We start from the raw sequence: 25,392 nt of genomic DNA, 5'->3' as shown, positions 1-25,392 counted from the left end.
AAAACAGTATGATCCCATTTTAAAATGGCAAACATGGGGTCTAGATATAGGTCCTCCTACCTCCATGACAACATTGTTAATTGTGCAAGATCTTTTGCTACTGAGCTTCAGAATAGTATCAGAGTTCTTTTCAGCATAAATCTTGCCAGTTACTCCCAATAAATAGGATTTGACACAGGAGTGCAATTCCTTTACCATCTCTGGCCTAGTGAAATGGGATTGTGTTTTGGAGTAAGGATTGGTTTTATATCCTGTTTCTAGGATTTATTCATTGTTTATCTGGCACATTATATAACTTATTAAAGCCTTTTAGCCTTATTCCTCTGCAAAATGAGAATACTACCAATTTATCAGGGTTGTTTTGGGCATTAGTAATGACATATGTGTAGTACCCTTTCAGGTATTCAAGGTATTGAAGTTATTTATTTTTTTAATGAGATGTAATTGACATTGTACTAGTTTCAGGTGTATGACATCATGATCTGATATTTGTGTATATTGTGAAATGATTACCACAGTAAGTTTAGTTAATATCCATCACCATACATTGTCATAATTTTTTTTCTTATGAGAACTTTTAAGATTTACTCTCTTAGCAACTTTCACTTACACAACACAGTATTTATTGTTAACTGTAGTGACTATGCTGTACATTATATTCCCAGGACTTATTTTATAACTGGAGAGTTGTACCTTTTGAGCACTGTTACCTATTTTGCCCACCCCTACTGCCCACCTCTGGCAGCCACTAATCTGTTCTCTGTGAGTTTGTGTTCTTTTTGATTCCACATGTAAGTGAGATCATGTAGTATTTGTCTTTCTCTGTTTGACTGTTACATTTAGCATATGCTCTCAAGGTCCATCCAAGTTGTCATAAATGAAAGAATTTCTTTCTCTTTTATGGCTGAATAATATTCCATTATGTCAGACTTCTTTATCCACTCATCTGTCAGTGGGCATTTAGGTTGTTTCCATGTATTGGTTATTGCAAATAATGCTGCAGTGAACATGAGGTTGGAAATATCTGTTCAAGATAGTGATTTTGTTTCCTTTGGTTAAATACCCAGAAGTGGAATTGCTGGATCAAATGGTAGTTCTATTTTGAATTTTTTAAGGGACCTCCATACTGTTTTTCATGGTGTCTATGCCAATTTACATTCCCATCAAGAGTGGACAAGGGTTTCCTTTTCTCTGCATCTTTGCCAACACTTGTTATGTCTTGTCTTTTTGATAATAGCCATTCTAATATGTGTGAGGTAGTAGCTCATTGTGGTTTTGATTTTCATTTCCCTGTTGATTAGTGATGTTGAACACCTTTTCATGTACCTGTTTGCCATCTGTATGTCTGTCTTGGTTGTCTTTTCATTTTGTTGAATGTTTTCCTAGTTGTACAGAAGCTTTTGAGTTTGATGTAGTCCCACTTCTTTACTTTTGCTCTTGTTGGCTTTTGCTTTTGGTGTCAAATCTAAAAAATCATCACCGAGACTGACATCGGAGATCTTACTGCTTAGGTTTTCTTCTAGGAGTTTTACTATTTCAGGTCTTAATGTTGATGTCTTTAATCTATTTTGAGTTGATTTTTATGTGTGGTGTAAAGGTAGTGGTGCAGTTTTATTTTTTTGCATGTGGCTGTCCAGTTTTCCCAACACCATTTATTGAAGAAACTATCCTCCCATTGTGTATTTTTAGCTTCTGTTTTGTAAATCAGTTGGCCATGTATGTGTGGGTTTGTTTCTGGATTTTGTTGTTACATTAATTTATGTGTTATTTTAATTTATGTTGTTATGCCAATACCGTAATGTTTTGATTCCTATACCTTTGATATAGTTTGAAATCAGGAAGTATGATGTCTGCAGCTTTGTTCTTATTGCTCAGGATGGCTTTGGATATTCAGGGTCTTTTTGTGGTTCTGTGCGAATTTTGGGATTATTCTAGTTCTGTGGGAAATGCCATTGGAATTTTTTTTAATATTTTTTTAAAAATGTTTTATTTATTTATTCATGAGAGTCAGAGAGAGAGAGAGGCAGAAGCAGAGGGAGAAGCAGGCTCCCCGCCTAGCAGGGAGCCCAATGGGGGACTCGATCCCAGGACCCTGGGATCATGACCTGAGCTGAAGGCAGACGCTTAACCATCTGAGCCACCCAGGCGCCCCTGACATTGGAATTTTGATAGAGATTACACAGAATCATTACATTACTTTAGGTAGTATGAAAATTTTACCAGTATTTTTCCAATCCATGAGCATGGATATCTTTTGATTTTCTGTTTCTTTCATCAGTGTTTTAATTTGGTGTTTTAGGTAAGACAGAGTTAACTTGTACGTCGGTTATAGTAGCTTTTAGTAAGCAGAATGTATTGATATAATTTTTCTAATCCCTTTATTCCTTAGCTTATGTGTTTGTGAATATATACAGTTTAATCTCATTGGATTGTCTCTGTAAACAAGTGAAGGGCATAGATAAAGAAAAATAAATAAAATAGTATTATTTTAGGTTAGCAGAAAGTAATTTTGAATCAAAGGACAGAAGGAAGCAATCTACAAAGGATTGTTCCTGAATCAGTGTTCTACTCTAATATCACTTTTTGTTTTATTTCAAATAGTATAAATTTCTAGAGCATTCTTAAAACGTGTAAATAGCCAAACACATCCCAGAGTCCAAGATGAATGATTTTTTTATTTTTCTGTTTTTTGTTTATTTAAATTCAATTAGCCAATATATAGTACATCTTTAGTTTTTGATGTAATGTTCAATGATTCATTAGTTGCGTATAACACCCAGTGCTAAGATGAATGATTTTTAAAATTAATTTGTAAAGATTTGAGAGGTACTAGTTTCCAAAGCACACATTTTAAGTTACTATCCCTCTACCCATCTTCTAACCAAACAAAAAAATTGATGTGGTAACAATAATTTATTTTTAAGTCAAGTTTTCTAAGACACCTACTAAACTCTAATTCTTTAAGCCTTACTCTTTAATTAAAACTCATGTAATTGTTTTACTCAGTAAGGTTTTGCTGTTTTGTTTTTTTTTTTAAAGAGTGACTACTATGTGTCTTTGAATTAGAGTGATCTGTGGCATTTTTAAAAAAATATGTAGTTGCCTACTCCCCACTTCACTGAGATCACTTTGTTAGGGGTGTAATCCAGATCTTTCTTTTAAAAGAAGCCCTGCAGGAGAATAGACAAGTAGGTTTGAGAACATTGCTGACTAAAGGTAAATTCTTGTGGACCTTCAGTATATTAGGATTCTCTAAAGAAACAGAGCCAAGAAGATATTGCTGTACATATATAGGGGTGAGAGGAGGGAGGAAGGATGCATAGGGAGAGGGTGAGATTTATTATGAAGCAATTATGGAGGCTGAGCAGTCCTAGAATCTGCTGTCTGCAACTTGGAGACCCAGGAAAGTTGGTGATGTAGTTCAGTCTCAGTCCAAGTCCAAAGGCCTGAGCACCAGGGAGCCGATGGTGTAAATTCCAGACTGAGGGCAGGAGAAGCTGAGATGAGATGTCCCAGCTCAAGTAGTGAGGCAGTAAAAAGGGGTGAACACCTCTTTCCTCTGCAGTTGTTTTATTCAAGCTCTCAAGGGATTGGGTAATGTCCATCCACATTGGGGAAGACTATCTATTTTACTGAGCCCACAGATTCAAATGCTAATCTCACCTGGCAGTATCCTTTGACATACCCAGGAATATTTAATCTGGGCACCATATGGCCAGTCAAGTTGATATTCATCACACTCAGTTAGAAAAATTAACCATCATAGTTTTTACAGAACTTACTATTTTTTAATTATAGTAAAACTTAAATATATCTAAATATAAAACTAGGTATTAATATTTTATGTGTGTAGTTTATTTTTTTTAAAGATTTTATTCATTTGAGAGAGAGAGAGAGAGAGAGCGCATAAGCTGGGGGGAGGGGCAGAGGGAGAAGGAGAAGCAAACTGCTGAGCAGGGAGTCTGACCTGACCCTGAGATCATGACCTGAGCCAAAGGCATATGCTTAACTGACTGAGCCACCCAGGTGCCACTATGTGTATAGTTTTTGTACAACTATAAAAACAATGTAGGTTTTCTAATAAAAAACCCAAAAAACTAGAAAACTACTAAAATTCAGGTTATTGTTATATTAATGAAATGAACAGTTTCCTCTTGTCTTCTGTTATTTCCAGTGTGTTTGTCAGAGGTTATGTAGTTGGAAAAAGATTCCCAGGGGATTCTCATGTACTCTGTCTTGTGAGAACCCTTGCTGTATAACATTTATTTTGTCCTTATTTATATACTTGTTTTGTTTTATTACTATTTAATGATTTTATTTTAGGTTTCCCCGTTTAGTTGCAGGCTCTTTTGAGGCTAACATACTTCCTATATTACCATGTATTTGAGGTCCAAACTAATTTAATTTGAACTACTCAAGTCTGATTGACTTAGTGTGCAGTGATGCTATTTGGCCTTTGTATGGTATGAACACATTTACAAATTAAGTCTGCTTTTATTTTTCTCAGTTCTCTGCTACAGTTAAAATATTCTTACCTACTACCATGATCATAATCACAAAGAGGCATGGGCACTAAAATTGTGGGGCAGCATTTAGTTAAAAGATGTGTCATTGTAATGATACAGAATATTCATATATTGAATATCATTCAGAGAAAAATATAAAATTAAAAAATTCTCTTAGGAAACTTATGAATAGATCTCAAGGATATAGCTGTTGTTCCTAGTTTTAGAAACATTGCTGTGAAAGTTTTTAAACATTGTTCTTTGTTTTCTTTAAAGATCTGTACCTAGAAATGGAGAAATTGATTGGAGTAGAGTTGGGGTTATGAATACTGTTAGGAAGGAATTTCAGAATCAGTTATTCCCTTACACCCTAAACAAGATTCCCAAATATAAGAGTATATGATGTTCTTCATGTGATTTCTGATGTATCCTTCCCCTTGATTCCCTATCACATAATGTTTATTTTGGCTTGTTAGTCATATGCTGAAATATATGATTATTTTTTTCATTGATAAATTTGTTAACTATTTCCTTTATAAGATTGTAACCCAGGAGAGTGTATTGCAGGTGTATATTAAGCAGGTGCTTAATGAATTGAACTGAACCAGCTCAACTAAGAAAAGCTATCATAAGTATTCATTAAAGAGGAGAATTAAATCACAGATCATTTCCTTATGAATTTGTTAATTAAAATTAAACTTGTTCTTATGCTTTATTGGCTGTATTTCTAGGTATACCTAGGACCACAAAGGTATCTCTTTGTGTTGCTAGTTTTTACCTTTGTATTTAGGCCAGATTTGATCAGTGCATTTTTTGTTCATCTCTTTTTTTGTTTTTCTTCACGAATCAGTATATTAAGTAAGTTTTTCTATAAATACTTTATACATGAATTTTTTTCTGTAAAAAATGATACTGTAGCAAATATCTGTTGTTACATGAAGATGAGACGAGTCTTGGATTGCAATTTTAAATGCATTTAAAGTCCTGCCAGTTTAATCTTTTTCTGTATTTACTGTTTGTCACTAAAATTTAAAATAATGATTCTTGATGTTTTTTTCTTTTTATGTAGATATGATGATGCTATACAACTATATGATAGAATTTTACAAGAAGATCCAACTAACACTGTAAGTTAGCTGAATTGCCCTGAAGATTGTCTAAATTTTGTTTTAAAAGATGAAATTAATTCAGTTTTTGAAATAATGGAAAAATACATATGAAACCAGGTTTTATCCTTTTAAATACCTTATGTTGGGCCACATTTTTAAAAGAGACTTAAAACTCTTCAGTGAAATTTGACTCATAGGATATCTTATTAGAAACTAGTGGAAATTTAGAAAGGAAGAATTTTATGTGTTTGCAAAAAAGCCCAGCAGAGCTCAGTGGATTTGTAGTATTTTGAAGTTTATGATAAAATAACTTGTTTGGGTAGTTATATTTTAGTTGTCTCAGTGAAAAATGAAAGAAGTCATAGTAATTGGTATATGGAATTAATAAAGGTGTTTTGATTTGGTTTTGCTTTTTTCTGCCTTATACTTGAATAGGAATGCATATAGGTATATATAATATACATGTATACGTATGTTCATATATGTATATATGTATAAAGAAGAAATATATATATTGTGTTTCCCATAAGATTACATCTTTACTTTATCCTGTTTTGAACAGATATATCAATATATTGGGCAGATTATTTGTTCCAAATATAGTTATGTGGTATTTTTGTTTTAAAAATGCCCTGAAGATGGGTGCCTGGGTGGCTCAGTTGGTTAAGCGACTGCCTTCGGCTCACGTCATGATCCCAGAGTCCTGGGATCGAGTCCCGTATCGGACTCCCATCTCAGCAGAGAGCCTGCTTCTCCCTCTGACCCTCTCCCCTCTCACGCTGTTTTTCTCTCTCTCTCAAATAAATAAATAAAATCTTTTAAAAAAAATTAAAAAAAAAAAATACCCCGAAGATTTTTTTTAATTTTGAGAACATTTTAGTTTACTATTTTTGCATAATGGCTTTCCTCAGACTTACCTTCTACTCAATGAAAAGTTAGATTTTAGATAACATATCAGGCATTTTAATTTTTTTTTATTATGTCCATGTGCACATGCCTGCGAAAAGAAAATCATATTTTTAAAAAATTTTGAACAAAAACCAGTTTGGGTTTTTTTGTCCTTTTATAGAAGGAGGTATTGTTATATTAACACATGTATTTGTGTTATGAAATAAATGAAAGTTTTCTCTTATTTGGCAAGTGTTTCATTAAAAATACACATTTTTAAAAAGCTACTTAATGTATAATTATGGATTATAAGATGCAAATATACTTGATAATTGAACTTTAGTTACTTTACTCAATTTAAGTAAATTATTTATGCTATATTGGGCAATTATTTAATATTGAAGTGTGCAATATTCAGTTAGCATTTATCACAGGCATTCATTGGTCATAAATCCCTGATCTCTGCTTGTCCCTTCTGATACTCTGTGATAATACTTATATCTGTTGCTTAAATGGTAGTCTTTTTTCAGCTTTATTGAAATATAATTGACAAGTAACGTTATGTAAGTTATACAGTGTGGTTATATATATATATATATATATATATATATATATATATATAGTGAAATGGTTTAGATTTTTGCTTTTAATATTCCATCCCAGGGAAATTTTCTCTGGAAACTTCCTAGGTCTTTTTTTTGTGGGGGGAAGGTAGAGGTAGATAGTTGAATAGCAAATATTTATTATTTTGTGAGTCTTCTCAGCATATACAAAGTTCAAGGAAAAGTTTTGACAGAGCTGCAAACCTATGCGTTATAAAAAAACAAAATCAAAACAAAAAATCAAAAATAGAGCTTCTGTTAGTTTATCTACATATTTCCAATAAAAGAGTTAAAATTGGAAAGTTCTGAATAATTTTTTTAATCTTAACTAGCCTAATCACTTGCCACCTGTTTCAATAAAATGGCACCATTTTTCTTTTCCTGAAGCTTTTCTCATGTACTTATTTCAGTTATAAGACTTCACTACAATTTCAAGGGTATTCATTTTTCAGGTATCCAAATATTGAAAATGTGAAATCAAGTTTCTGAAAAAAGTTTGTTTCATGTTTTTTTTTTTTAATACTAGGTTAAAAGTCAATAGCTTTTGATTTATTTTCTTGGAATTAGGAGTCAAACATTTTACTTCTGTGTTAGTTTAAGTTGGAGATATTTTTAATGAGTTATTTCACTTTTTCAGGCTCTAAGATAATATGTAATTATTTCTCTGTGTTTGTAGTACTTTTCATATTCTATGGCTCTAAGATTGACTAAAAGAAAAACCCAAATGGTTTCATTCATAGACCATGTAAGAGGTGGTAGTAACTAAGTCCCTTAGTTGCTAGGTAAACATTTTAAAACAAGGTGACTAAATTCAGCTTTGCTAAATGTATTATTCTTTCATTAAATATTGTCTTTATCTAATGTCCCCTTAGTCCCTTCTGTCCTTGTGTAAATGTTTATTGAGTGTCTGTCATGAGCCACCAGAATGTTGGTGTTACTAAGAATAAAGACAGTTTCTGTCAGTGTATCCATAGAAAGCACTGTGGTAGACTTTGAGGGAGATAACAAAACCATATAAGACCTAGAGCTCATTAAGTCTAGTAGGGGAAGAATTCACTTACATTAAACAGTTAAGTGGCAGTGTAGAAGACATCACAGTTTCTTTTTTCAAAGCAACTGTAAAGTATTACTTCAAAGGTGGGAAAGTCTAGTTGCACCCTCATCAAGCTTTTACACTGTAGTTCTTCTTTGCATTGTATAAAAGTGATCATATGACTCTATTATTGGTCTTGTGCCTCTATGTTTCTAGATGTCCAGTATAAAAATGAGGTTGTTCACTCAGGTTTTAAGGAGCTCTGCTTCCCTCTCCTATGCATTCATTAATCTTTCAAAAAAACATTTGTTGCGTGCTTACAGTGTGCTGGGAATAGAAGAACAAATTAGACGCCCATTTGACTTTGTACTTAGGGTTGCAGAGTGGTGTAGTGAGCAGATTATGGACTTTGAAAATAGCTGTTAAATTTTTAGTCACTTTTCGTGTGATTTTTGAGCCTTGTGGGCCTTGAAGGATGAGTGTGGTTGAAATGAAGCAAAGATGATGGACCGGGGAATGTCCTCATATCTCATGAATGAAACCTTGGCACTATTTAAGTACAAAGTGTACCTAGGGAAGAAAGAATAAAGTGATCAGAAAGGAAGTTTTCAAATTTTCTTCAGGGAGGATGCCGAAATGGACTTTTCCCCCCATCTATTTTTAAAAGGTTGTGAAATATTTTTTTGAAAATGTAATACATACCCATGTTAAAAATTACAAACAATACAAAAGAATATATGGTGAAAAATAAGTCTTTCTTCTCACCCCTGATCTCACATCCTCCTTCACTTAGGCAAACATTATTAACAATTTCTTATGTGTTCTTCTAGAGATTTTTCCCTTGTGCACACACAAATAAATATGCACTTGTGTATCAGTGTATCCCTTTTGACAGAGAGTTGTTGGAAATGCAAATGGTGGCATATTCTACCTTGCAGTCATTGTAAAGATCATGCTGTATGTCAGCACATCCTTACATCATTCTCTGAAAAGCTGCGTAGCATTGTGTTGCATGATGTATGAAAAACAGTTTCTTGAAAAACAGTTTCTTGAAGTAAGTCCCCCTTGATAAACCCTTAGGTTGATTTTGATATCTTCCTCCCAGGTACAGTGTTGCAGTGAATGTAATTTGTACGATGGATTCCTCCTCTGGAATCTAAGTCTGGAGATTCATGCATTTTAAATTTTGATAGATGTTACCAAATTTCCTTCCACAAAGGCTTTTTAGCCATCCATATTCATTTCTGTGGAATGAGAGTGCTTCTTCTCCTGTATCCTCCCACATCGTATACTATCAGCTTTTTTGTTTTTAACCTTTGCCAGTCTAATTGGTAAAAAACATTATCTTGTTATAATTTGCATTATGAGTGATATTGAATATCTTTTAATATGCTTAAAAAGCCATTTGTATTTCTCTTCTGAACTGCCTCCTTCAATAGGTTTTTCAAATGAAATTTTATTTCTGTTCTTGAAGAAATGGCATGGTTCTGGTGCTCTACATAGTTAACCTCTCCATTCTTCCCTACTCATTGACCTCTGAGAAAAATTGGGGTTCTGAGGAACAATATTTTATACCTCTGAATTGGTTCATTGTACAAAGTGACTGGAGGTGCAACAAGATGGTGTATATTTGTGAATAATCTGGTATGTGACACTTCAGAATTTAATTTTTATTCTTAGAAAATGGACAATGAATGGGGTGCCTGGGTGGCTCAGTTGGTTGGGCATCTGACTCTTAATTTTGGCTCAGGTCATGATCTGTGGGTTGTGAGGTCGAGCCCCGTGTCAGGCGCTGAGCATGGAGCCTGCTTAAGATTCTCTCTCTGCCCCACCCCCCTTTCTCACACACTCGCTTGCTCTCTAAAAAGAAAAAAAGAAAATGGACAATAAAGTCAAATTTTGATTAGGGAAATACCACCAGATATTTTTAGAAAGAACTTTGTTAATAATATGGGAGATAGTTTGAAGGAGGTGCAGAGATGAAATAATTTGTAATTTGGAGGCTGTTCTATCCTAAGGCAGAGACTATGGGGGTCTAAACCTAGGACAAGTGGAATTGGAAGGGATAGGGAATGGATGAAAGAATATTTTGCTGTGAAAGTACACAAACAATTAAAATTACTTAGCCGTGAATGGTTTTTAGAAGGGTATCTCTCAAATGTGAAAGTTTTAGTCATTAACCTGTGAAAGTCAAATATTGGATTAGGTTCACTTATGTTGCCTAAGCACCAGTCAGGTTTTTGTTTGCTTGCTTTTAAAATAAAAGTAGGCTTTTCTTCCTTTGAAAGCTCCTTGAGGGGAAAAAATTATGTCCATTGCATGAACTAATGCCTAGCATATGGTAGGCCTTCAGTGAACACTTGTTGAATGAATACTTTTCAGAAGGAAGTATGTTAATTATTGTCTTTTTAGTTGAATTTCGTATTTCAGAACGATCAGATTTTACCTTGAATTGTGAACTGCCTATTGTGATTTATCAAATATTTGAAGTTTTGTTTTAGAATTAGATGTAATTGCCTCTGTGCCAAAGGTGAAGATACTTTTAGAATGTCACATTTCCCACGGTCATGGGCATAAGCCCTGGAAGAACCCAGAACACTGCTTTCCTTCTGTTGGCCAATGGTCTGTTTCTTTCTGGGTCCCAGAATCTGCAGTAGGGAGAGATGTAGATTGTATTTTGCTGGTAGACCTTAATCCTTTAATCCTTTCCTAAGTAGTATCCCTCCCCCCCACCCCCCGTAGCTTATTTTTTAAGATATGACAAGAGTTTCAGGAAGAATTGCTGGCTAGCCCCCTTGTACATGTTATAGAAGGCATGTAGCAAGTTTGATGAAGATTTGTTCGTGGTCATTAATATTTTATATTTTATAATAGGAATTCTAACTCTGTTATTAAAATCACTTATAAAATGTAGAACAGTTTTCATTTTTAAGACTTAAACTGACATTTGCAAAGATTGATCCAAATGAGACATTTAGAAAAATTCGGAACATTGACATATTTTACAGGAAAAAAAAACTATAAGAAAGAAAGAAATGGAAATTGATAAATATTCAAGACTCTACTTAACATTTAGTCCAATTAATACTATTTTAAAACTGTTTTGACATATAACTGATGTAGAATAGACTGCATATATTTAAGTAGGGTGTGCAATTTGGTAAGTTTTAATGTTTGTATACACCTGTGAAGCCATCACCACAGTCAAGATAGTGAACAAAACTATCATCTTCAAAAGTTCTCTTTGTTCTTTTCCATCTTTATATTCCCAAAATATGTTCTTGAGCTTTCTTGTGGGATATAATTTAAGTTACTTGAAAACAATTTGATCCTTTTGGGTCCCTGTTAGAGAGGTCCAGAAAGTGCTTATAGGGCTAGCTAGTTATTCCCCATTACATCCTTCTGGGTATTCTAGCCAGTGCCACAGGAATCATGGCATTTTCCAGTCTGGCTGGTAGGAAGAGGCACTATTCCCAGCCCTATGTGAGCTCCAGACACTTCCCCCTAAACCTTTCTGGTGGTTCTTTCCTTGGCTTTGGGTAGTTTTTTCACACTCATGCACTGATCAGTACAAGGCTGAGTACTCGAGGGAAGCCCTTGAGATTCAAGGGGAATCTAGAGTTTTTATTCTGTATTCTTTCTTCTCCAGTGCTATGTCTACAAACTCTAGCCTTTAATCTTCCTGAGCTCTCTGCTCCTTCTCAATTCATGAGTCCACCGAACTCAACCTGATTTTCTCTTCTTGCACAGGACCCCTGAAACTCTCTCAAAGCAGTGAGCCAGGGCAATAAAAATAGGGCTCACCTCATTTGTTTCCAGCCTCTCAGGGATCACTGTTTTTTGTTGCCTGTTGTCCTGTGCCTTAAAAATTATTTTGCGTATTTAATCTAGTTCTTTGGTTGGTTCAGGCAAGAGGGTAAATCTAATCCCATCTTGGCCAGAAATGAAATCCCTCCTTAATGCTTATTTAAAATTATGATAAATAAAAATTGGTTCTTATGTCAGCATGTGGTAGTATTTTTGCCTTTGGTTAGAAAGTGGTAAGTGCCAATAGTTGGGGTTTGTTTCTTGTCTTTTTTATTTTAAAATGTGGACTCTGTTCTACCATATTGTCTATAGAAGAAGTAGTATTATGATAAATGAAAGGAATAGAGTTAAATGTTTCAAATGATGTTAGATTGGTGAAATTAGATATGATATATCCAAAATAAATTAGTTTCTTAATTACATTTTAATTTATCCATCACATATTTTCAGAAGAACTTGGGAGAAGACTTTCATTTGAAATCTAATATTCTTTGTAAAGTCTTTAGGATTGAGTTACTTTTAGAGCTTTTCTTTTACTTTCTTTCTGAATTCTTGAGGCTTTTTAAATGGTACATTTATTATGGCACTTTCATTGTTGTACATAGTGAAATTATTCCAAAAATATTTGAGTACCTACCATTTAGCAGGCATTGTGTTAGGCCTTTGGCATGAACTGAATAATCAGGAATAATACAGTTTTTAACACATTACATTTTTTATTACCAAAATGTTATCATTGTTATTATAAATATCACTCATGGTCTTATTTATTGGGAGTCTCTTGATTCTCTCTGATTTTTTGACTCTCACTTTTTCAGAGCAAAACCCCCACCTTTTTCACCCATGACAGGTAGCTTCATTTGTCAAAGAGGCTCCATTCATTTTACTTTCCTTGTCTACATCTTGTGGAGTATGTATTATATAAAACAGTAACAATCATGTTCATAATTAATAAACTTAACTTAGCTATAGCTTTTGTTTGTTTTATTGCTTAGCTATCTGCATTGAGTTAAACAGAGATGGAAGAGATACAAATTTAATAATTTACATAGTACTCTCCAGTCCCTGTTAACTCCAGCCTCAAATGGGTAATATTGATTACACACACTGTTGCTGTCTTCTTTACTTTTGTTCTGTGTTCCTCCATCTATGCCCTGTCCTTCAAACACTTCCCTCTTTTGCTTTTTTAATGTATCTTTGCTCTTTCTATTTCAGTACAGGTATCACATCTGGGGCCCTCTTTGCTTCTGGCCCTTACACCTCCTCCATTCTGCCGCAGCCTGCATTAGGCTCTCCTCCATGTTGCATGACACCCTAGATATCTCTATCATTCTCTTTTTATTTGCTGTGTCTTTCTCATGAGCTTCTCATGAGATAATGAGGAATTATCTGTTCTTTTTCTATCCTCATATTTTTCATTGTTTTGCACAGTACCTGTCAAAGAGTAGATGTTCAGTACATATTTGATGAATGCATAAATCAATGACATTGTTATTTATATTCATTTTAAAAACTTTAAAATGCAAGTTTAGATGTTTTGTCTATTTATAAAATATTTTTTTCTGGTCCTGTGTTACTCTTGAAAGACTTACAGGTAGTTATTTCTCTTAAAACTGTGGAAAAAGTTATCAGGAGCTATATTTTATAATTCATGTGGCCATGGTCAGATTTTTTTTTTTTTTCCTAATCTCCACTATCCCTCTATCTCTTAACATACAAATCTTATGAATGAGACAGAGTAAAGGACTTTAGGCTGGGTAAAGATTAGGATTCCCTGCTGGCTTGTAATTATCAGAATCTGGATGGTTATTTATTTGAATGAAATGATGCATACATTGTGTACATCAAAAGTAAAGCATATGTGATTGTTAGAGGAATGTTTGAATTCCCCAGTGGGATGTCATGGGGTATGTTTATAAACTCCCACTAAGCAGTAGTTCTACAATGGAATTTCACTGGCATTGAGATAATAATTTGCACAGTCAAATTACCTTCTTTACAAAAACCCAGGGAATCATGAGGGCCTAATCCTTTATTAATGTCAACCCATAGGCTGCAAGAAAGCGTAAGATTGCCATTCGAAAAGCCCAGGGGAAAAATGTGGAGGCCATTCGGGAACTGAATGAGTATCTGGAACAGTGAGTGTCTTACAAGAGGATTGTGTTTTGTTATTCTGATAAATCTTTTTTAATTAAAATGGAATTTGCATTTGATTTTCCTTTTTGCCTCCATGCTGTTCATTTACAGAATATCTACACACCTTTTTCCCCTCTTTTCCTCTCACCAGATTTGTTGGGGACCAAGAAGCTTGGCATGAACTTGCAGAACTTTATATCAATGAACATGAGTAAGTTGTAAATTTTATTAGGAGTGCAGTTTTTATCACTATTATATAGGTTCAGAAGACTTGGTTTCTGAAAGTTCAGTGAGAGGATATGAATCATGTCATTTTAAATGAACAAAATAAATAAATGAGAAATCATCAGTTTGTTGTCTGGGTATAATATGTGAGTTGCTTTAATTAGGTTATTTGTGTTTTGCTAAATTATTTTTGTTTGAGAGGCAAGTTTTTTTTTTTTTTCAAATACAGATGGATTCCTTGGAATTAGAAAGGTCTGCATTTGCTGAGCTAAGGCTATTTTTAGTGATTCAAAATTGTGAATTTTTAGAGTCTAAATTGTTCTAATATACAAAGAGTATTATACTCCCTGCTGTTTAAAAATTCTGTCAATTGTATGCATTTATTAGCCTTCGTATTAAGAGAATCAACTCTTCCAAAGTAGAAGCATTCTGTTGCCTGGGTAAAAGACCAAGAATAATCAAGAATGTTGAATGCTGTAGGAACTTGCTTATTGGATATTTAATGTTTTTGTTGGCTTTTTAATTGATGCAGTGACAGGAGGAAATCCCAGTGTGAGAGGATTAGCCTCGTCTTAGTGCAAGTTTTCTAATATTGCAGCGTTAATGCTAAACTCCCATCTACAGGCAGGATTTTTTTTTTTCCCCTTAGTTCTTCTAAATCTGAGGTATATCACGTTGTTTCATTTCTTCTTTCTGAGGGAATAGAATCAGATTCTCATGCGCATATTCTTACTGTGTATGAATAGTTAACCTCATTCCATACTACAAATAGCTGACACAGGAAATAAGATAGAATGAAGACACTATGTCTTAGCTTTGCCCAGGGCTATATGTGTAATGTGAAATGGAGAATTAAGGTAGTTATCTGCATATTTCTAGTAAAACTAGAAGCTAAAATAAAAGTAATAGCTGTGATTTAATGAATGTGTACTGTATTCTGGGAACCATTCTTCAGTTCTCTTCTATGCTCTGGCTGTCAGAATCTTTTTTTTTTTTTTTCCATTAGGAAATTATTTCCTGAATCATGGTCATAAAGATGTATGTATGCTTATATGATCACATATGTAAACGTACTCAGTATTCTCTCATGTATGTGAGAGTGGTAGGGCATTTGGCTTAAATGGTAATGTTTCCAATTTTCATAGCTTTTTTTCAAAACTTATTTTTATTTTTATTCTGGTGTAGTTAACATACAGTGTTATATTAGTTCAGGTATTCCATTTTTACAGCTTTAAAGTCAACATTTGTAAAGTATATAGTATATAATTTAACATGAAACTGAGTTTTTGGAGTGCAGTAAAACAATTAACATTAGTTGTATTTTGTCCCTAAAACAGATGACAGTTATTTTAAATGGTTTTGTGCCTTTTGAAGATGGTGTGATTAAAAGCTTTAAAAAACATTTCAGATTAATCAAAGAATTTTTTTAATTAAAGAAATACCTAATGAAGAAAATTTGGAAAACACAATAAAGAGTAAAGACCAAATTGAGTGTAGTTGCATCATCTTATCTACAATTTATATTTTTTTCTTCAGTACCTCTTGAAATAGAAACCTGAGATAGAATTATCTTTTATAGCTTATGCTTTTCACTTAGTTATGTTTTGATAGACATTCCTTATCACAATAAATATTTCACAGTGTGATTTTAATCGCTTTTATTATTCCATCTTATTAATGTACTCTAGTGTTCTTAATCAGTTCCCTAGGGGAATAGAAATCTTGTTTTTTTTTCTTTTCTTTTTTTTCATTTTTACTATAATTCTGTATTAATTATTTTGTTTCCTTGAACTAAATTCTTAGAAGTAGAATTACTTGATTATATGATATGCACATTTTTAGTGGTTTTGATAAATCATTTCTAGTTCTTCACTGGAAAGGTAACATCAGTTTACTCTTACATCAGCAATTATTAACATCCCCTTAACACTGGGTGCTATCATTCTTTTTAGTCTGTAAATTTTGATAGGTGAAAATTGGTTACAACTTTTAAAAAATTTTAATAGCTCTTTATATAAATGATATGAACCTTTGTCTTGTCAAATATATCCTTGTTATATGTCTTTTTAATATTGATTTTTTAACTTATAGAAATGTCATATTTTTATATAGTCAGATATATCAGTTTTTATTGCTTTATGTCCTCTAAGAACTGCATAAATATATCACCTCTGTTTTCTTTCTTCTTTCTCAGTTTTATTTTTTGCATGTGTTTCTAATAGTTTTATATTTAGTTCTAAAATAGGCCATACTTTATTTTTAACCTATAATTAAATTTATTATTATTATTTGCTTCACCTTGTAATGGCCACATTTAGTTTTGCTTTGAGTTTCTAAAGAGTTCACTGAGATAGAGTTGAATGTATACTTAAGAGAAATGAACGGAAAAATCCCAAGAAATCAAGAAATAAAAAGACAAAAAAGCACCTGAAAAATAATTTCCTTTAAGGGGAAATGATAATTGTGTTCAGCCTCTTCTTTTACCTTGTATCACAAAACTTTTTTTGGTCTTGAAGCTAGTTATTTACAAAATGACCTCCCATTTATTTTTTCTAATTGAACGCAGAGGGAATATTCAGGTTTAGGGTGAGTGGAAATAAATATCTCCAGATTTTTTGAAACTATATGAAAATAAGAATCTGTTCATTTAATTCATTTAACCTATTTGCGCAAGTCATTGTAGTAGGTAAGGTTTTTCATTTTGCTGTTTGTTTTTGGTAAAGAGGTAAGTTAATGTGGGATGTCAGTTTTGTGGGCATAGTGGCAAAATGTAGCGATTTAGGAGTTATGAGATATATTTATCATTTTGGCATTCTCTTTGCATAGGAATAAGTAGGAATAAGCTCTTTTAAATATAATAGGTCACAGGCAGCATTGCTACTATAGATCTAGAATTTTTACTTCAAATAAATTTCCAAAGTAGAATGTTCATGTAAGTCTATTCATTGTTGTTACAGGGTTTAAAGAGGATATAGAATTCTGCCATGTGCTTTTTTTAAAATATCTTTAAGTTTCTTTTATTTAAATTTGCTTCTGATTTATAAATTCTAGTTTCTATTTAGTGATTGCAGTGATATATATCACACTACTTGACCATATTGAGACATTTTACTTGTTCTAAATATAAAAAATTAGTTAAGATGTGTACATTAGTACTACCAATATTATAAACAAAAATATGTATTTTGAACAAAGACACTTTTTTTATTTGATTTGTAGTTAAAACTAGATGTTATATCAGCAAAGAGCAATTAATAATATAAATTAATTATGATTGTGACTGTGGTTCCTTTTTGTAGGTCCAGCCTTACTATAAAATTCTATAACAAATGGAATTATCAAAATCCTATAAGGAAAAATCATAATGTTGATAAAACAATGTAGGGATAGATATGTAACCTATACAGATGCTTTTGTGAGGAACAGAACTTTGAAACTTTATTTAGTTATTGACTCTAACATACTAATACTAGTAGTTATTTTACATAGATTCAAGTAATCTTAATTCTCTAATCATTGAGGCATTGTATGTAATGAATTAACTTTTTTATGCATTTGAAATGGAATTAACTATGTATCATTTTTGGGACAATTGAGAAAATGGTCACTCAAGTCACTTTCCATATGGTTTAAATACTCTTGAGTGAACCTCTGTTGAGAAAACTGTATTGGACCATCTTCTCCTTTTAGCTCTAAGTTTGATTCTTTATCCACAAAATTAGTTTGCTTTTATACTTTGTAAAATTGGAAGCAAGGGATCCTCTTCTGTATGTGATACTGAATAATTTCTAAGAAAAATATCTTGGCATTCATTTTTCAGCAGAAACTCATACCTGCCTATTTTATCTTTATTTTGTATAAAAACCAGAGTCACAGTTGTGCTCAACCCATTTAAATCTGTAAGAACATTTATTCTTAGCATTGATATGAATTTTGGCATCACCTCAGTAAAAGGAACATATTTAGAAGGAACTGTCTTTTTGATAAAGTTGAGTGTTTAAGGTAGAGACCACTTTCTTCTTCTATAGAATGATAAATAGTTAAATAGATAGATAAGTAGTTATAATACTTTTGTTCTAGACATCTATTCAGTCATTTGTTCAGGCATTTATTATATACCTATCACATGTCAGGAACCAGTGCGAGGTTTTGGGTATAAAAATGAAAAAGGCTATATAACTGATCCTTGATAACAGTATATATATATATACATATATATATATATACATATATATATATATACACACACACACACATCTAAAATGCTATGATTTTTGGTAATCTATAGGGTGTTTTTGGTTTCTCAGGCCCTTTGGGTTTGACTGTTGTACCCATTTTTATGTTACCATTGACCTCTTCATCACTCCTATCATTACCACGATTTTTCACTGTGTGGAGTACATAGAGGCAGTATGCATAGTGGTTAAGAGTAGGCTGTCTGGAGTGGCACAGCTTAGGTTTCAGTTTGCATCTTGTGCCTTTTCAACTATAAAATGGTGATAATTTCCTACTTCCCAGGGTTTTGGTAGGATTAAATGAATTAATATATATAACACACCCAGAGAAGTGCATGATACATAATGAGCACTAATAATACAAGTTAGCTGTTATTAGTACACATTATGTGAAACTGCAGCATGTATATTTTGAAAAGTAAGTATATCAGACTTAGTGTAAAGACAGGTAGCTTTGTATGTTGGTGACAAATGCCAAAAATAACTGTAGGTAGCCTTTTTGTGTTGGGTACTGTTGTCAGCTTTTACTGGAAATAAATTTTACAGCACCTTTGTTCTTTAGGATTTCCTATAAATAGTGGCGATATTTGCATTGCTTTAAACTTATAAAATACATTGAGAGGAATTACAGTCATGTGGTGTAAAACCATTTTTCCAGAGCCCTTTGTAGCAGTCCTCTCCTCAGGTTTTTAGCAAGATGTTTGTTTCTTTACCACATGATGAAATAGTAGTAGAGTGCATATCAAAACCACTAACTTGATCTATTTTTCATATGTTTAAAAATTTATAACTTCATTAGAATTTCATAGGCAAACAAGTAATGAAAAGTCTTTATAATAGAATATGTTGGTAAATAGGTGTCAATAAAGGATTTTTGTAAATAGATAGTATTTAATAAAATGTTTATTTCCTCTTTACCCTTTAGCTATTTGAATATTTTATTCAGTGGTCAATGGACTTGAAATTATTTTATATGTAACCTGATCCAAGGTTGTGAAGTCTGTGTTGTGAATAATGTTTGGATGTCATAATAGTGACCCAGTTTTAAGAATGTAGTATCTACTGATTGTTCATAGGCTGCCTCAGAATTTAAGCCTTTGTTATTTGTATTTAAGAATTCAGCATAGCAAGTATATTATTACTGAAGCTTTTAAATTTGGGGAATAAAATGTCTAACATCACTAAAATTGTTTTAAAATTATTTTCCAGCATTGCTTTAAATTATTTTTAATTATTTTTATTTTAGCTAAGATGGCATATGTGACTTTTAAAATTGATTTCTCCTCTTCATATTTTTCAGCTATGCTAAAGCAGCCTTTTGTTTAGAGGAGCTAATGATGACTAATCCACACAACCACTTATACTGTCAGCAGTATGCTGAAGTAAGTGCTTTCAAAAACAACAGTTGTGTATGATTTTATTTTTGTTGGTGTTAGGTATTATTTTGGAACTAAGAATATGTCCTTAATGTGAGGCACATATATAAATATTTAAGACATCTGATGAAACATGACTGTAGGTGTAAAAGCTTTACATTTTTAATATTATAATGGGAATATGGCTTTAAAAATAAAAGCGCTTACTTAAAACAGTGAAATTCTTTGTATTTTTTATTGTATATTTTCTTTCCTAATTATGAATTAATGATGCCACAGTTGTCACCATTTATTGGCTTCTGAGGCATTTACAATGATTTTGGTTTTTAAACCCATATTCTAGGAAATTCATATTAAGATCAATATTTTTGGAAGTAGGAAGTATTTATCTTACTATTAAGAATAATAATACAATTGAATGCTATAAGGTTAGAAGCATTTCATTAATAATGAATGTCAAGGTGACTAGAAAAGGGCGACTCAGTATGTAAGTATAGATTTAGAATGCTACTAATAGAAAATATAAAGTTGTGAGGCATTAGCAAGGCAGCTAAAAAAGAAATTATATTGGCTTTTTTATTGACAACATTTTGTTTTAAAAAATACTCTGTGATCTTAATGTTCATAGAATAGGTTTTTCAGGGAGGTTATGCTTTAAAATTTAGCTTTAACAACTTTAAGATGAATTCTTTTAACATCTTGCATTTGTTTACAGAATATCTGTTTCAATTACTATTGCCTATGGTATGATGAAACATGCTATATTTCAAAGTACTAAAATAAACAGGTTTCAGCACTCTGCAATTTTTAACAGGTTAAATATACCCAGGGTGGACTTGAAAACCTCGAACTTTCAAGAAAGTATTTTGCTCAGGCACTGAAACTGAACAACAGAAATATGAGAGCTTTGTTTGGGCTTTACATGGTGAGTAGAGGTGCATGTTTAATGTTATTTTATGAAGTCTGTCGTTTAAAGTCCATTAACTGTCCCATCCGGTCACTTCCCCTTGTTTGTATTTTGTTGATAAGTATATTTTTTTCCTTTCGTTAAATATGAGCAGTAGGTTGTAAGGCAATTTTATTTTTAAATGTTAATACATCCTAACTATTTGATGTTTTATTATAAAATATCTTCTATTGTATCAGAATTTAAATCTGTCTTTTTATTAAATAGGAACAGATACAAAACCATAATTTGTATCTTAATTGTTTTGATATTCTTGGGTTTATGCCCAACATTATTTTGTATTTCTTACCTTAAGTTATAATTGTATGACATAGTTTTAAACTATGCAATAAAAGACATTAGCAAAAAAAATCTCTACTATCAAATTAAAATTTTTTTATGGTACAAAAAAGAGCTTGGAAGTTGTGCGAAACATGTAATTAAATATTTCTATGGTTTATGTATGCCAAATGACGAGCTTAGAAAAGTCAATTAACAAGAGCTATGGGATATAGAGGAAGAATTTGCTGAGCTTTAAAATATACATAAAATAAGCCCCTCCCTACAACCAGAAAACCTCTTTTTAATAGGCCAGTTCTTTGAAATTTTAATTTATCCTGGTCTTTTCAAGGACTTTTGGATGAATGTCTTGTCGGGGCTCAGTGAAAAAGAATCGATTGCAGAAATAGAGGCAGGAAGAAATATAAATGAAATAATTTTTAGGAAAGGAATGGCAAAATATGATTAGAAAATAGTTCAAAGGAATTTCAAGAAATTTTTCCTGGATCTACCAGTGCTAATTGTAGTAGGTTAGAGGTACAGTATAGTAGCGGTGTTGTCTCTTTTTACCAAATAAATGAAAAATTAATTTAAAAAATGTATTACAGTAGATTATTAATGATAGTTTATACATAACACTTTATGTGCTAGGCATTGTTTTAAGCTCTTTTTTAATTTTAAATCATTAAATCCTCATATCAACTATTTGAGAAGATACTGTTATTACTACCATTTCATAGAAAGTGAACCTAAGACACAGAGAGGTCTAGTTAATTTGTTGAAAGATGATCACAGACTTACTAAGTGATTGAGCTGGGATATCAGCTCCGTGAGTTGATTCCAGAGTCATTTTCTTAATCACTGCATTTGCTAAAATTCATATGAAAGAGGTGACATTAAAGACATACAGGTGTAAAAATAAGATTTTGGCCAATAAATTCCTAAATTCCTCACTGACAGAGAGGAGAGAGTGGGAAAGAGCCTGTCACACAGGCTAGGTATAAAAGAAAGGCTTAATTTTTTTTTTTAATCACATGGATGAATCCTCTTAAGAATAAGATATATTTAAACATAAGATAAAAGATCTTCCTCTTCCCAGAAATACAGTATATGCTTAAAAATTAGTATTTAATTTTGGTTGTTTACAGATTCTTTCATGGATTCTAGATTAACAATCCCTTGTTTAAGTACATTTTTTAAAAGGAGAGGATGGATTGATCAAATTGCAGTCATTCTAACTGGTACTGTGCAACATAGTTTGGAAACTCTTGGTAAAGTGAAAAGAGGACTAGATTGGAAATGAGGATCTCTTTCTATTTTTAAGGCTTTCAGTAACTTGCTTTGGTCAAGTCACATCACTCCTTTTGGACTTAAATTTTTTTTTATCCATTAATGTAGGAAATCGGACTAAATTATTTTTGATATTCCTTCTTACATCAATATTCAATAATTCTATAATTCTGACATAGGAAAGCTGAAGTAATATAGTAATAAAGAACTAGAAATAGTAATTTAATAACAATAATAATGACCTTCAATATTCTACAGTATTTAAATGATATTCTGCAGTATTTAGGTATTTAATTTTACCATTAAGAGTTGTGGTAGATAACTAATAAAATAAATTTAGCTATTTAAGATGCTCTTTCTCTTTTTGTCACTTTATTCTATATTTTAAACTGTATTTTCATTTTTAAACACTAATTTCATTCCACTTTATTTTTGAAATTGTTTTGGTACTCTTTGTTATCCCATTGCAAATATGACCCTTACATTTTTTTTATTATTATTATCTTGGCTAGAAAAAAGGAATTTTATTTTTGATGTTTCTTTTTTGTTTTTAGTCGGCAAGTCATATTGCTTCTAATCCAAAAGCAAGTGCAAAAACAAAAAAGGACAACATGAAATATGCTAGTTGGGCAGCTAGTCAAATAAACAGAGCTTATCAGGTCAGTATTGATAATTTTATGTTATCGTATAGGTCAGTTAATATATTTCTTAAACTACAAAGCCAAATGTCTATCATTGGACTTTTATGTCTTTTGGTCTTAATCAAATGTGTTTTAATTGTGTAGAATTAACTTGTAGGATCACTTATTTTTTTTCTTTTTTCAAAAGAAGTTCATTACCCTGTTATGATCCCATAAGTAGCCTTATTATCTGGAAATTTCAGTAGTCAGCATTTGGCAAATAAAAAGTAATTCTAAAAATCCAGAAAAGGTAAATAAATTGTGCAGTGTATTTCAGAAGCAGATTGGGTGTGTAACATATTATTAATTAGAGTATCTCAGGTAATTAAAAGGGAGGAAGAAAAGCCTAAATGTAAACTACCCAGACTATATAAAAAAGTTTTTGTACTCTGCTTACATGTCAGATCTTAGCTGAAACTTCTTCACGCATTTCTTTTCTTCGTTTTCTGAAGCTTGTCCATAGGAGATTCTCCAGGAAGAGCTCATGGCAAAATAAAATCTTCTTACATCTTGCACATTTATAAATTTATTTCTCTGTAGTCTTTATATTTGAGGGATAGTTTGGCTTTTAATATAACCTTTGGCTTATATTTACTTAAGTATTTTAAACATATTGTTCCATTGTGTTTTAGGATAAAATATTGCTGTTAAGTCTTATTCCATCCTGATTTTCTTTGCCTAAGTGACTTAGACTTTTTGTCCGGATGTCCAAAGGAATTTTTTTCTTTATCATTAAAATCCAGTAGTTTTACTACAGTATGTTTTGTTGATTGTTATTGGGTCAGTTTTCCCAAATGCACAATAGACCCACTTAATATGTAAATTTAATCTTCTTTTAATCTGAGAAGAGTTGCTTTGTGTTAAATATTTTTTCTGTTTGATAGCCCAAGATTTTTTTTCAGGTCTCTAATTATAAGTTTATTAGATTTCTTTTCTCACCTCTTTCCTCTGTCATTCATTTTCTTTCAAATCTTTTTCTGTTATTTTCTGTATTAATTTTTTTATGGAGTTAATCATATTCTCTTTTTGTTTTTGCTGTTCTCCTTGTTTAAATCGGATAGTTTTTATTAGGAGAGGGTTTCTGTGGAGTGAGGGTATCAGAGATAGGATAACTTTCCCAACTTCTCTTTTTATGGCTTCCTTTTTGTTATAGAGAATTTAAATATGACCTTTCTGTATACACAGTCTTTCTCAGAACTAGTCTGGTTCAGAAAGATTTTCTGTCTTCAGCCTTCTGTTCTACTCTTAGAGCTCTATAGATCTTGAATTTTGAGGTGTTGCTTTCAGCTTGAAATGTTGCATTTTGTTCTTTTATTTTATTCTGGGATTTGCTGCCTGTGGACATCACTACCTTCCTCTCATCCACTCCTTTCCCTTATCTGAACCATCTCTCCCTTTTACCCCTAGTGTTTCTGCCCTGTTTTGGTTTCAATTGGGGGTGATTATCCTTCAGTGTGAGGTTTTTTTCCTCCTGGAAGAGAGTGTTTGCTGGACATTTTAGAGATTTTGAGGTTGTAGACTGTTAGACTTGTTTAACGCCACATTTGATTTGGAGCTTTTGAGACTGTCCTGGTTTTGCAGGCCATTTGCAGATTCATCAATTCACACTGTTTTCATTTCTGTGGCTTGTAGATTAGTAGGTTGTCCATCCTACCGTACATACTCCTATCATACAGCCATTGATCTTTTGGAGGTCCTGCCACTGTTGGTGATAAAAACCACATTACAGGGTTTTGGAGGATTACCTGTAATGTAGTTTTTTTGAAGATGTTCTCTTTGGGCTTGTTTTCTGTTATTTTGTTTTTCGTGCTTTTTCTTTGTTTTTGTACTCCTGGTTGGAGAAGGTTGGGGAGATTAAAAAAATTCAGTGCCCCCACGATCATATTATTTAAAGTCACTTTAGTGTATTTTTATTATGTATAATAGAGGATATTACTTCTGTTGGCATATTGTAAGTCAGAATATTTATAAATATCAGCTAGGCTGTGCTTCTTCAAATGCGGTTAGTTTGAGATAGCACAGATTATAATAGGATTCCACACATAGTAGGTCTAGAGTGTATGTATGTGTGTGTGTGATTTGAAGATAAGACTTTGATAATATAAAACTAATGTAATGGTTTGTAGACTACATCCTTGTTTTTAAGGTATTTTTGAGAAACAACTAGCTGCTCAGAGAGTGCTTTTTTTGACATAGCATGAGTATATTTTTAAAATCAGTTTTTATTACAACATACATAGAAAAAAGAACCCAAGTCATAAATGTACATTTCAATTAATTA

At 32.3% G+C, this 25,392-nt stretch overlaps 1 protein-coding gene across 3 annotated transcripts in view; it reads left to right on the top strand.

Annotated features, from left to right (window-relative positions):
- Window positions 1-25,392, top strand: part of EMC2 (ER membrane protein complex subunit 2) — a 47,085-nt gene that overhangs the window by 9,869 nt on the left and 11,824 nt on the right. For all 3 annotated transcript variants that reach the window (XM_028122502.2, XM_028122501.2, XM_028122500.1), the window contains exons 5-10: window positions 5,575-5,632; window positions 13,997-14,082; window positions 14,232-14,291; window positions 19,841-19,922; window positions 20,731-20,841; window positions 22,986-23,090. In XM_028122502.2, the coding sequence (XP_027978303.1) occupies window positions 5,575-5,632; window positions 13,997-14,082; window positions 14,232-14,291; window positions 19,841-19,922; window positions 20,731-20,841; window positions 22,986-23,090 (502 nt within the window). The remainder of the gene's footprint in view (window positions 1-5,574; window positions 5,633-13,996; window positions 14,083-14,231; window positions 14,292-19,840; window positions 19,923-20,730; window positions 20,842-22,985; window positions 23,091-25,392) is intronic.

Source organism: Eumetopias jubatus, unplaced genomic scaffold (genome assembly GCF_037043125.1).
Source record: "Eumetopias jubatus isolate StellerSeaLion01/CBP00866 unplaced genomic scaffold, mEumJub1_p1.0 scaffold_4, whole genome shotgun sequence".
Taxonomy (NCBI): Eukaryota; Metazoa; Chordata; class Mammalia; order Carnivora; family Otariidae; genus Eumetopias; species Eumetopias jubatus.
Note: the sequence above shows the minus strand (reverse complement) of the source record. Positions and strands in the feature narration are given on the sequence as shown.